This window comes from Oryx dammah, unplaced genomic scaffold, assembly GCF_014754425.2.
Source record: "Oryx dammah isolate SB20612 unplaced genomic scaffold, SCBI_Odam_1.1 HiC_scaffold_28, whole genome shotgun sequence".
NCBI classification, from domain to species: Eukaryota; Metazoa; Chordata; class Mammalia; order Artiodactyla; family Bovidae; genus Oryx; species Oryx dammah.
In genome coordinates, this window is record NW_024070212.1 from 41,276,932 (window position 1) to 41,289,587 (window position 12,656).

The 12,656-nt window shown below is 36.7% G+C and overlaps 1 protein-coding gene across 2 annotated transcripts in view; it reads right to left on the minus strand.

Moving 5' to 3' along the window:
• Positions 1–285: 285 nt before the first annotated feature.
• CDC14A (cell division cycle 14A) overlaps positions 286–12,656 on the minus strand; it is a 183,825-nt gene continuing 171,454 nt past the window's right edge. For both annotated transcript variants that reach the window (XM_040232221.1, XM_040232219.1), the window contains one exon: positions 286–2,265. In XM_040232221.1, the coding sequence (XP_040088155.1) occupies positions 2,236–2,265 (30 nt within the window). In that variant the 3' untranslated portion in view covers positions 286–2,235. The remainder of the gene's footprint in view (positions 2,266–12,656) is intronic.

Genomic DNA, 12,656 nt, shown 5'->3' on the forward strand with positions numbered 1-12,656 from the left:
GCAAGCAAGCCCAAAGCGCTGATCATGAAGTGTTTTATTAACAAAAAGGAAAATTAAATATACAAGGCTGGATATTATCTGACTCTTGTGAAATTTGAAGTATAAGATTTCTTTGTGCTCACTGTCATATAATTCAGGAATGGCCACAACCTGGAAAGTCACTAAAAATCTGGAATGGAGACTTTCAGAAACTCAAAAGTGAATTAAATGTAGAGTGAATTAAATGTAAAATTATAAAGATACTTCAGTACATTGACACTGACAAATGACAAAAGACAGGGAGAATTTAAATTGCATAAAACTTTTATTATTTATTAGCTGTGTATTCTTCTACACCTTAAAATAGAACAAAATATCTTTTCGAAGGTAAACTATTCATAACAAAATACATGTCAATCTTTATTACTGGAGTAGAATCACTTTGCTATATACTTTCTATATTATACACATATTCTTCTTGATTTGTCTATGTATGTACATGTGTATAAATAATTTTAAGACATACCCATGTAGATACATATGACTAATATACACATATAATTATGGAAAATTTACAGTAGTCAATTTTACAATCATTTAGTAGCTGCACACAATTAGTGTTCACAGAACTAAAACTGTCTATATGGTTCCCTTTCCCCCACTCGTGAAATATCATCTGAATTACTTTTCACTGATAATTTTGAAATAATACTATCATTTTGCTATACAATTAACTGATCATTTTTTATAATAACTCATAATAAAATATTTTACTATTTTAGCTTTAGAAAAGGTATACAATTTAATTCCACTTAATTTTTGATTCCTAAAACATACAATTCATTTTTTTCATCAGTTTAGTGCAATTATTTGGTACTGCAGTTTTTGAAGGTTAACGAACCTGAGTCAAACATTCATTTAAATGCCTTTTTTAAAAAGTAAGACATAAACAAGATGTTTTGCTGAAGCACGTATAACAGCTTCAAGGTACCCCCTTCTAATAAATACCTGATAAATAACTCAATGGGTTGAGAGTAAAGCACTTCATACGAATCCACTGGACTGCCTGAGTAGTCCATTCTTGAGCAGCACGGAAGACAATGAGGATCTAATACCCCCAACTCCCCATGGTAAAAAGGTTTACAGGCTTCTGGACCCTAAATGTAAGCTTACACTTACATGAAAGGACTGTGAAGTACCTGGAGTCCCTTCATTTTCATGTTAGGTTTCAGATATGCTAGCTTGTGTGCCAGGGGTTTTGTGATGTGTCTTAAACTTGTTTCCTTTATTAATACAGAAAATACTTAGCAGCATCCTTTGAATCTTCTTTGCTGATTTAAGACTTGCCAGACCATGTGTGAATATAGGCAAAAACCTCGTACCAAAATCAGAGTATTCCAATTGGATTAAGAATTCTTTTGTGAGAAGGAAAGAAGTAAAAGCATTTGGACTGTTGAGTCATTTCATAGAGAAAAATTATGCTTTCAAGCAAAAACATTCAGTGAATTTTGATCTTCAACTGGATGTTAAATTTTGTTAAAACCTCCAAAGATGCAAAACTAAATGGCTCAGCAACAAAAACAAAGGGAAAAGAAATGATCTTAATCAGCCGTATCAAACAATTGTACTCTTGCTAAGAGATAAACCTGGATAAACTTATTAAGTTAGACTGACTTCCCAAAAGAATGAATTGATGTGCCATATTCATAGTGGAAACATACAAATCACTTTCTAAAAACTTTCTCCTTTACTTTTTCTTAATAAAGAGGAATTATTTATTCATTGTAGATAAAACCATACTAAATAAATTCAAAATACAAATTTTTGGTAGGAAACAGCAAGAAAATCTAAGTCAAAATATAGTCTAGTTTTTACATAATTTTATATATTTATAAATTTATCAAAATATTCTTTTAAAGTTCACAATACATACATAATATAATACTGTACATGTAAATGTAATCACAAATGTATTTCCGAAATACATTAAAAATAACCTTCCAAAATACCAAATTCAACATGAAAACTGTCTTAAAAAGTTGACATCTCCATAAACATGGTTTCAGTGCCTTTACAGTAGTCATTAACCAGAGTTTTCTGGTTTCAAGTCTCATGAAGGTCTTATCTGAGTGCTCTCTTTAAGGTAAAAAGGCAGAGAGATTCTTCCAGCAAGCAGTTGTTTTCCCTCTACATTGCTCATCCAGATGAGGAAACTGCATGTAAAAGTGGAACAGCTTTCACCGGAGTGGCAAGGCCTTAGTAATGAACATATTCAGACTGAAGGGACTGTGCGGGGAGAGACATAAACTGAGGTTAAATTCCATCACACACAAAATTTCTCCTACATCATGCAGCTTTTCCCTTCAACACAAAGCCATTTGGATCTGTTATATAAAAGATATGTGAAACAAACTAAGAAAAATAGAAAAAAATGAGAGAAACAAAGGATTTGCTAAAAATGAGATATTCAATTATTATTCAAGGTAAAGTGATTACAAGAAAACTTTATATTTTAAAAGGCTTACTAATTTAGTACTAGTGATTAAAAATTAAGTATTATTTAGAAATTGATAGGTAGCATTAAACTCACTTCTACCTTTGGACAATACTATTGAATTTTATTCAAAAGCATTAAATGACATTTGAGACTAAATTGAAGATTATTAAAGTATATTTAAGGAATATATATTTTTTATTTCAACACATATCAAATGAAGTTTAATGCTTCTAATGCAGTAGAACTAGCTATCATTTGAAAGTAAGACTCCTTAAGAATGTTCGAATGTTATAAATACCTTATAAATTCTTTCCACTTAGGGGGACACAAAGCACTTCTGGCTTTGAAATTTGATCTTAAGACCCAAAAAGCTTTTGTGCAGAAGAGTCTTGCAGTCATAACATAATAAACAGTGGGCAAGTTTCAAAAAAATAAACACAGTTTTTCCCATATCACATTAGATAACAACATATAAAAGAAGCATGCTTGGGATATGTAATCAGAATGCACTGATAACAGACAAGCCAGGGAAAGATAGAGAGGTACAGAAAAATCCGCCAACAGTTATTTTTGAGCAGCAAACAGCAGTTAGAAGAAACATAACATTAACAATTTTTGCACAATTCTAAGTTTACTTGATTTGCTACCAAATGCCCTCTTCTCTTCCTCCAATAAATATTTTGCAAATTTATCTGCAGCATTTTATTAATAGGTCATCAGTTCTGAGACCAGTCCATTTTTTGATAGTATAGGTATTAGTAAAAAAAAAAAAAAAAGAATCTGTTCATTTTGCAAATAATTTATAAAAGGATTCAAACTATCTTTGATTAGCTTCAAAATCCCAGTGAATTTTATATCCTACCAACATCCATTTACTATTGTACATAAGAATCTATCAACACCGTGAGTCAAAAGTTATGGTCCCTGCCTTCAAAGGGCAAAAGACCACACTGTCACACAGACATAAAGTGAAAAGACAAATGTGCCAACATTAAGCAATAATATACACAGAGTAAGAGTAACACTGTTCACAAGCAAAGGATTAGGCAAGGAGTGGAAAGGGAAGGTTGAGTAGAGGGTAGGTGTGTTCTCAGGCTGCAAGTTTCAAAGAGGTTAAAGGTCAAGAGCATTAAGAAAAAAAGGAAAAGGCTTGGCAAAATGACTACAGGATGTAGTTTACGTAAAGGCTTCAAAACAGGAGAGATGATCAAGACTTAGGGTACTATACTGTAAATACATCTGAATTTAGAGAATAAAAGAGAAAGTCCAGTGAAACTGGTCCAATGCCTTGAAGCCCATTTAACTTGTGAGACAACAGCTGGCAACCTAGCATTTAGAGCTTAAAAGTGGACTATCATTTTTCTAGGTGCTTTATCCCAGTTTCTTCTGAAATCTGGCCAGTAGGCCGAGAGGGCAGAGCCACAAGGTCTTTGTAGCTTCAAAAATGCCACATATGCAGGCTATACACTGGCCAATGTTTTCTTGGCAATATTTTAACTTTCACTTTTGTTCTAACTAGAAAAGTTACTCATGTTATCACTAGCAGAAATTATAAAGCTCCTGTGATTGCTTGAAAATTTATAACAAAGTTGTTTTTGCAAGTATCTTAAAGTTTTATCAACTCTCAATAAATAGAGATACAGCAAATGAACAGATGCTAGACAAGTGACCTTTGTGAAACTAACTTTCTTCCAGGGCAAAGTGTTTTATACATGCATCAATATATACATAAAAAATATGTCTGTACATATATTTACATGATTTATGGAATCATGATATACACTGAACTGAAAAATAGAAACATTTCCTAGAATATTAAGGATTTCAATCATTCACGTTAAGTATCTATTCATTAGTCTTCTGTCATGCTGGTTAATTCATTCAACAATGACTGAATATCAGTAGTATGAATATATTAGGTACTGTGGGATAAAAATATGATACCAAAGTTCTCAAAACCAAACCAAACATATTCCATGGTTTCTTTATATGGTATAAATAAAGTTAAAAAAAAAGAGAGAGATCTGTAAAACAGGTTTAGCACATTATGCTGACATCAATGTTTTGTAACAAATTAACTCCTCTTCATTTTCAGTCTAAAACGAAAATCTTAATGGAAGTGGACTTAGGGAAGGAAGAGAATTGTTAAAATCTACATGACCTATCCACCTGAAAAAAGTATAACTAGTATTTCAAGGCCTGTTAACTGGGGGGACAAGAGTGACAATGATATTTAGATTTCAAGCACCACATGTTTATATGATGGGGTTGTATTCAGGGTATCTGGTTCATTTGTTTTCTAAACGTACATGTATCCTAAAGCTATTAATGTTCCAGAAAACACAATAGCCAGTTATCAGCATTTTCAATTTTTACAGTAAAAATGTAAATGTATCATGTACTGTATAAACACTATCATTATTGATTTTATTGTTCAAAAGATAGACTAATTGAAGTACAACTAACTGGAATTCTTGATAAATTAGATATGCTACAGGTCAATTATTCTGTAAAAGATACTTATTGAGTACTTTCTACATACTAGGTACAATTCTAAACATCTTATGTGTGTTAGCTCATTAAATGCTCCAAATAGCTCATTTTAGAGATGGGAAAACTGAGGAACAAAACATTAAAGCAACTTGCCTAAGATCATGCAACTAGGAAGGAATTTGAACTCCAGCAGTCTGGCTACAAAGCCCAAAGTCTATGCTTCCACAATATAATGCCTCAAGACACTTTAAGCATTTGTCCTGGGATTCAGTCCTTATCAACTGAACATTCTCCACCACCTGACACAGACAAGTAATGAGCGGGGTATGAGCCTGAGCAAGCAAAGAAATATTAACAGACAAAAGACAATGTACTATTTATTACTGTAAATAAGATTTTATAATGATTTTCCATAGGACTGAACCCAAAAGAATTCTCAGTAATAGTCCATAAAGAAATTTTCTTCATTAGAATGCCCATGTTTAAATATTCTGATTAAAGTTTTAATTTGGCCTTGCCAATTTTTATCATTACCATAAGGATACCTAATCAATCTGAAATACAACAACAACAAAAAATCCTCAGCAAAGACAAAGAAATGATTACAAAGGAAGGGAGACCTGAGGTGTAAATATTATTTTACAAAGTAGCACTTATTTAAATAACTGAGAGATTTTAATTTCTCATATAGAAAATTCAAGTTCAGGTGCCCATTGAGTTCAATAGGGTTTAGCGAGTTAAGGCTAGATCAAGTTTAGCATGATTACATAGTATTTTTACAGTATGAATACCGTAAATGAATAATATAGCAATATCCAGCCTGCAAATGAAGGATAAAATTACCTTACATTGCAGCCCCCCAAATTTTTATGTCAAAATATAAGCTTCCATCAAGAATTCTTGCTCTGAAAGCAGTTGGATTTGACACAAAACATAGTGTTAGGTAAGGAGATCAAGACAATTTGTTCTGTTCTGGAAATTTGCTACTAATCTGTTTCGGCAGATGTAGGTAGTGACTTTTAAAAATTTAGCTACTCTGGAGGAGTTTCTTTTTTAAACAGCCCAGTTATCTAATCGTGGTAGAAAAATATCTAATAATTATAGATATAAACACTATACAAATAGTTAACAAATAAAACTATAAACTGACTATCAAAAACAGCAAAACATAACGAATAATTAAAGTTAAGGTCTTTGCCAGCAAAACAGTGTAATAATGTCTTAAGGTTCAAACAACTTGAACCAAGGACCCTATGATCTGGTGTAGGTCAAAATCGCCATGTGCTTTTGCCACACTTCTTCTTTCTTGCATTTCCCCATTTTCCCAAGTCCCTTAAGGAAGAAAAAAATAATCTACCAGTTACCCTGGTTTGAGTTCTAACTACCCAGGCAAAAGCACCTACAAGGAAAAAAGTGATTTGTTTCACACTTTGCCATACATCTGAAACTAATACAATATTGTATCAATAAATCGACTATACTCAATTTTTAAAAAGTGATTTGTTTTCATGGTATCATTGATAATTAAAAGAAAAAATACATTTGGCAATATGGTATCATATACGTAAGTCCAGTATTTTAAGATTTAGGGAACAAATGAGGAAAAAAATAAACACTGGGTAAAAATAAGTTTATCTATAACTGCCTCTATACTCCTGGGCTTTTTATGGCTTTGCAATAGAGTTTCCAGTTGTAGTGCTTGTAAATTAGCAACACACAAAATGTATGCATTGATACATATTTCCACAAACATGATTTCACACACTAGCAGCAGAAGCACAGCTGAATAATGTTTTACTGGCATCATATTAACACAAAAAGGCTATGCTCTGTGATAAAATCAGCTTTGAAAGAAGTGTAAGCATTTTTCTATAGTGTTCTCTAAGCACGTCAGGGACCCAAAGATTTAACAATCTGATTTTGGTTAACTAAAATGCTATATAACTATTCTTTCACCTTCCTACATAACTTTTAATAGATTCTTTTTTCTGGAGGAACTTAATATGTGCTCTTCAACAATCATAAAGAGCTCAATTGTTAGGTGACAGATTGTTGACACCCAACTTGACTCAGCCAACCATCACATGAGTTTTCAGTTCATCTGAACACCAAAATTATATTGATGCAAGCTTGGTTAAAATGTATTTTCTCTTATTTTAGTAAAGTCACATTTCTAGAAAAAAATAAACTCTCAGATTACTGTGCATTAAAGCTAACGCTGAAACATTGTTTGCTTGCTATTAGTGCTTCCTGGGCTTGCAATAATAACGGGCCCCTAATTAGCCCTCTGCTTAACATGTGTGAACCTAGATATGCTAACCAATGTTTAGTTCAATAAACATTTATTAGGTGCTTTCTATACTTTGGAACCTGAGAAAACAAAGATGCCTCTGAGAAGCTTTAAAGCCAGCAGAAGAGAGAGAGAATCATATATAGCTGATTCTCTCGGGAAACCCGGGGCAGGGGCTGGATAGGGGGTTGTGATCAAAATCCTATAAGAGATGAAAAGGTATTCTGCCTGAATACCTGGGTCACAAATACCTTATCAAAAAGAAAACTAGTGAGCCAGGCCAGGAAATATATAACCAAGCAGAGACAGGTGGAAAAGCAGAGTAAACCACCTGTGCTAGGACTCGGCAGGAGGCAGAGCTTGAGTCAGGATTCTGGCTGGAGTTGCTGAAGAAGCGCCGGTGGGGAGGCACGTAGACCGATGGAGAAGGGCCTCGAAGGCAGACCAGGGGTCCAGATCGGACCCTGTGTGTGAAGTGGAGATAGTGAATGATTCTGAACACAGGAATAGTTTGATCAGCTTGTCTCAGAAATCCAGCACAGCAGCAAAATAGAGGAAGGAAATGTAAAGGGCCATTTTAATAGTCCATGGAGACCTCGATGAAGGCAGCAGTGCTAACAATGGACAACAAAATACAGATATTTCAAGGGAAAACTGCTAGGACTTAGTGGCTGGACGTGGCTGAGGGAAAGGCAGAAGTAGCGTCAAAGACAATTCCAGATTTCTAGCTCGGATGACTGGATATACAAAGATACAATCTGTTAGCCAGGAAACAAGAGGAGGAGAGGACCAATGAAGGAGCATGTATTCTCCCCCAGGATTGCCCAAGGGAAGGTAGAAATGCAAGTCCAATGCTCAGGAGACGATTACCCACACAGAGAAGTGGACCAAGGTCAGAGAAGGGAAAAATCATAAAGGGGCGGGTGGACAAAATGGGAAGGGGAGGAGAAACAGGAAAATAATATTCCCAAACTCAAAATGGACCAAAATAATAGGAGAAAAGTGTGGTCAGTACTGTCAAGTGCTGCACAGAGATGAAGAAGAATGAAAACTGACAAGAGATCATCAGATCTGGTTTAAAGAAGTCAGTGGCAGCCAGTGGAGAAGACTCACAGAAGGCGGGGGGGGGGGGCGGGGCGTGCACATGCCTTTCTTGTCCAAGTCTGGCCATAAAGGAGACACTATGAGAGGTGGCAGAACTGAGGGAAGCAATTGGTAAGACCGGCCTGTACCTGATTGCAGGCGAAGAGAGGCAAACAGGGTGTAAGAGACTGGAGACATAAGAGAGCAAGGCTGTGCACAGGCCAACTCCCAGAAAGAGTCTGCAAAGAATAGTTCAGGTTCGTGGAGTTACCACTGGAAAAGAGCAGAGCTTCTGTTTTTGAAAAGGAATAAAAGGACAAGTCAGATGCAGATATACTTTGAGGCAGTAAAGAGAACAGTTAAGGAGAATTATTCCTGAAAAATTATATGTTCTCAGCCTCTGGAGGTTGGAGGATTTGTGCTGATGAAGAATGTGAAAAAGTTTTGGAGCAGTCAATGACTCACTGGAAAAGACCCTGATGCTGGGAAAGATTGAAGGCAGGAGGAGAAGGGGACGAAGAACAAGACAGTCGGATGGCATCCCTGGCTCAGTGGACATGAGTTTGAGCAAACTCTGGGAGATAGAGGACAAGGAAGCCTGGTGTGCTGCGGTCCAGGGGGCCCCAAAGAGTCGGATACAACTTAGTGACAGAGCAACAAATGCAGGGAAGAGAAAGGAAGCCAAGACGGGCCAAGTAAACTCACCATGAGCACTGAAGGGTCTGGGTAAATTAGAAATTTATTTGAAATGGAATCAATTGACAGTCATGGGATTTTCTCCAGCAGAGCTCAGAAGAGACTATAAGCAAATAGGAGATGGTTGAACCGATCTAATTTTGGAGGCTAGTGATGAAGTGGCTACAGAAAGAAAGCTCACGCGGAAAAGAGAATGTTGGAAAAAGGAAGCAGGAATGACTATGTGGGTTACAGAAGGAAGTAAACAGAAATGGAACAGGCACGGGTCATAAAGAGGTCATGGGGAGGACTTAGTGGTGGGGGGAGTAAATGTTTGAGAGGAGCCTTAGAGAATCCAAGATATCAGAAGCAATGCTCTAAGCAGTAAGAAGGTCTATGAAATGGAATTCCAAATAAATAAAACAAAGATCACAGGAGCTAAGGAAGCAGCTGTGAGACTGAACAAGTCACTGCCTCTTTGAGTCTTGGTTTCCTCATCTGTAAATGATGGGTTAAATAAATACGAGGATGGGCCTCCCTCATAGTTCGATTGGTGAAGAATTCACCTGCAATGCAGGAGACCCTGGTTCAATTCCTGGGTTGGGAAGATGAGGTGTAAGCATTGCAGCTAATACAATGTGAGGTACATAGGAGGTAATCAATAATCACTGATGATGATAAAGATTAGAAAAATGTTAACAGTTGTCATGAATGCTGGTAGAAGCTTGGTAGCTAAAGAGTAAAGCTGGGGACTTTCCTGATGGTCCACTGGTTAAGACTGTGCCTTCCAGTGCAAGGGGTGTGGGTTTGATCCCTGGTCAGGGAGCTAGGATACCTTGCAGCCCAAAATCCAAAACATAAAACAGAAACAAGTCAATAGAGATTTTTTAAATGGTCCACATCAAAAAATCTTTAAAAAAAAAAAAAAGGTAAAGCCAAACTCCTCAATATGATGGTATTAGAAGTAGAGCTTTGGGGAGGTAATTAGGTCATGAGAACAGAGACTTCATGAATGAGATTGGCGTTCTTATAAAAGGGACTCAGAGAGCTTCGTCACCCTCTTACAGTTACATGAGGATACAATGAGAAGATGACAGTCTGCAGCCCAAAAGAGAATATTCACCTGAACCTGAACACACTGGCCCCCAATCTCTGACTTTCAGCCTCCAGAACTGTGAGAAATAGACTTGTTGTTTATAGACTGCTGCTGCTGCCGCGGCTGAGTTGCTTCAATCGTGTCCGACTCTGCGACCCCATAGATGGCAGCCCACCAGGCTCCCCCGTCCCTGGGATTCTCCAGGCAAGAACACTGGAGTGGGTTGCCATTTCCTTCTCCAACGCATGAAAGTGAAAAGTGAAAGTGAAGTCGCTCAGTCGTGTCCGACTCTTAGCAACCCCATGACTGCAGCCTTCCAGGCTCCTCCGTCCATGGGATTTTCCAGGCAAGAGTACTGGAGTGGGGTGCCATTGCCTTCTCCATATAGACTGCTAGTCTAGGGTATTTTATTATAGCAGCTGAGCTAACATACTATTTTTTTATATCCTTTCTTTCCACTCTAATAACCTTCAATCAGAGACTGAACCTGAGGATACCAAAGCCCGTACAGATGATGACCTCATTAATATCAGAAGGCTCACAATGGTCTGCAAATAGTGTGTGTATCTAAATAACATCTATGCACATTTAAAGGCATTATTGGGACCATGCTGACCTCAGAACAAATCAATGCTTTGTCAACTGACATTTCCAAGTCTCCTGGGAACGGAACAGAAGAATACCAATGCAGAAAGAAAGCAGAAGATGTGGTTCAATACTGAGACCGAGCTCAAGATCTTGACAGTATTAGTATTTCTTGGGTGAAAAACTGCACCAAGTTTAAGGCAATGCCACAGGTGGATGAACCAGAGCCAGTTACACAGAGTGAAGTAAGTCAGAAAGAGAAAAACAAATACACATATTAATGTATATATATAGAATCTAGAAAAATAGTACTGATAAATCAATTTGCAGGGCAGGACTGGAGATGCAGACGTGGAGAATGGGCTTGTGGACACAGCAGGGGAAGGAGCGGGTGGGATGAACGGAGAGCAGCAGCACTGACAGATATACGCCGCCATGGGTAAAACAGAGAGCCAGCAGCAAACAGCTGCATAGCACAGGGGGCTGAGCTGGGCGCTCTGTGACAACACAGCAGGGTGGGGTAGGGAGGAGGGGCAGGGAGGCTCAAGACAGCGAGGACACATGTATACTTATAGCTGACTAACCTTGTTGTACAGCAGAAACTAACACAACATTGTCAAGCCATCAGCCTCCAATTTAAAATGTTTTTAAAAGACTGAGTTAGGAAAACCATTGGCAAGGCTAACACAACAAAGAAGATGAGGAAGCAACAGAATAGAGAAGAACGGGAAAATTCCAAGAGACAGTGAATGACCATGACGTAATCTGAAGCATCACTAAGAGACTAATCTTAAAATGTTGGAAGATCAGTACGTTAAGTAAATAACAAAGCTTAGTATCAGCTACTACTTAATAAAAATTTTAGAAGTCATAAAAAAGATTTTAATAGGCGAAACCCAAAGCAGCTTTCAAAAGAACCTTATTGTAGGATTACTTATCTCACTTATGTTTATATATTCTAGAGGTCGATACAGTAAAAGCTTGTAATAAAAGGCTGTTCTCATAAAGCAAAAATTAATGTAACCCCTGACACAGAAGTGATAAAAAATTTTGTTGCCAACATGAATATATATATTTTTATTAAAAAACATATTATTTTACAACTCCTCATGCTCAAGTATTATTAAAAAATGTTTCCTAAAGACCGTAATTTTTCCTCAGGTAGGTAAGTATCCATTTATAAAAATAAATATACCATTTAAAATTCATAATAAAAATGTTAGTTGTTGGTCATATATTATTTAATGTATCTGTACTATTATGGGCACTGAAATGCAGGTCATTATGAAAAGCATAGAATATACCCAAGGACAATTGTTGAAGTTCAGACTGGGGACAGCAGACAGGGCTCAAACTGGGCTCCTGCCTTCAGGGTTTCTACCAAGAGCTCCCGTCCCCATGATTGCCAGGATTATCTTCATCAAATCAGATCTGATCAAGTCACTCCTGCTAACGCAGTTCTAGTAGCTCAAAATGCATCTCTTAGTTGGGCTTCAGCTTACTTTTCCAGCCTCATTTTAGGTAACCACCTAAAGCTTCAGCTGCACTTGAACACTCATTGCTCTTAAAAAAAATTATAGCTACAATTATTGAGCATTATCTATATGCACTGCGTAAACTACTTCAGATGACTTATCTCAATTAATGATCACCCTATTACAAAGATTATCATTACCACATTAGCTTTAAGGCCTCACAGGCACACAAAGCCCTTTCAAAGCACAGTCATATGTCTATAAAATTTACAAAAATAGTTTGTACTCTTTATCTTAAATAGGTCCCACCAAATTGTTTGAGTTTTAGGATGCACAAAACCTAGTTATGCTCCTGATTATTATTACTCCCATTTACTGAGGCTCAGAGAGATTAAGTAACTTGCCAAAGTACTTGCCAAAAGGAAATGGGAGAGACAAGATCTGAACCCAGGTCTACTTGTCTTTAGAACCTAAGAACTACAG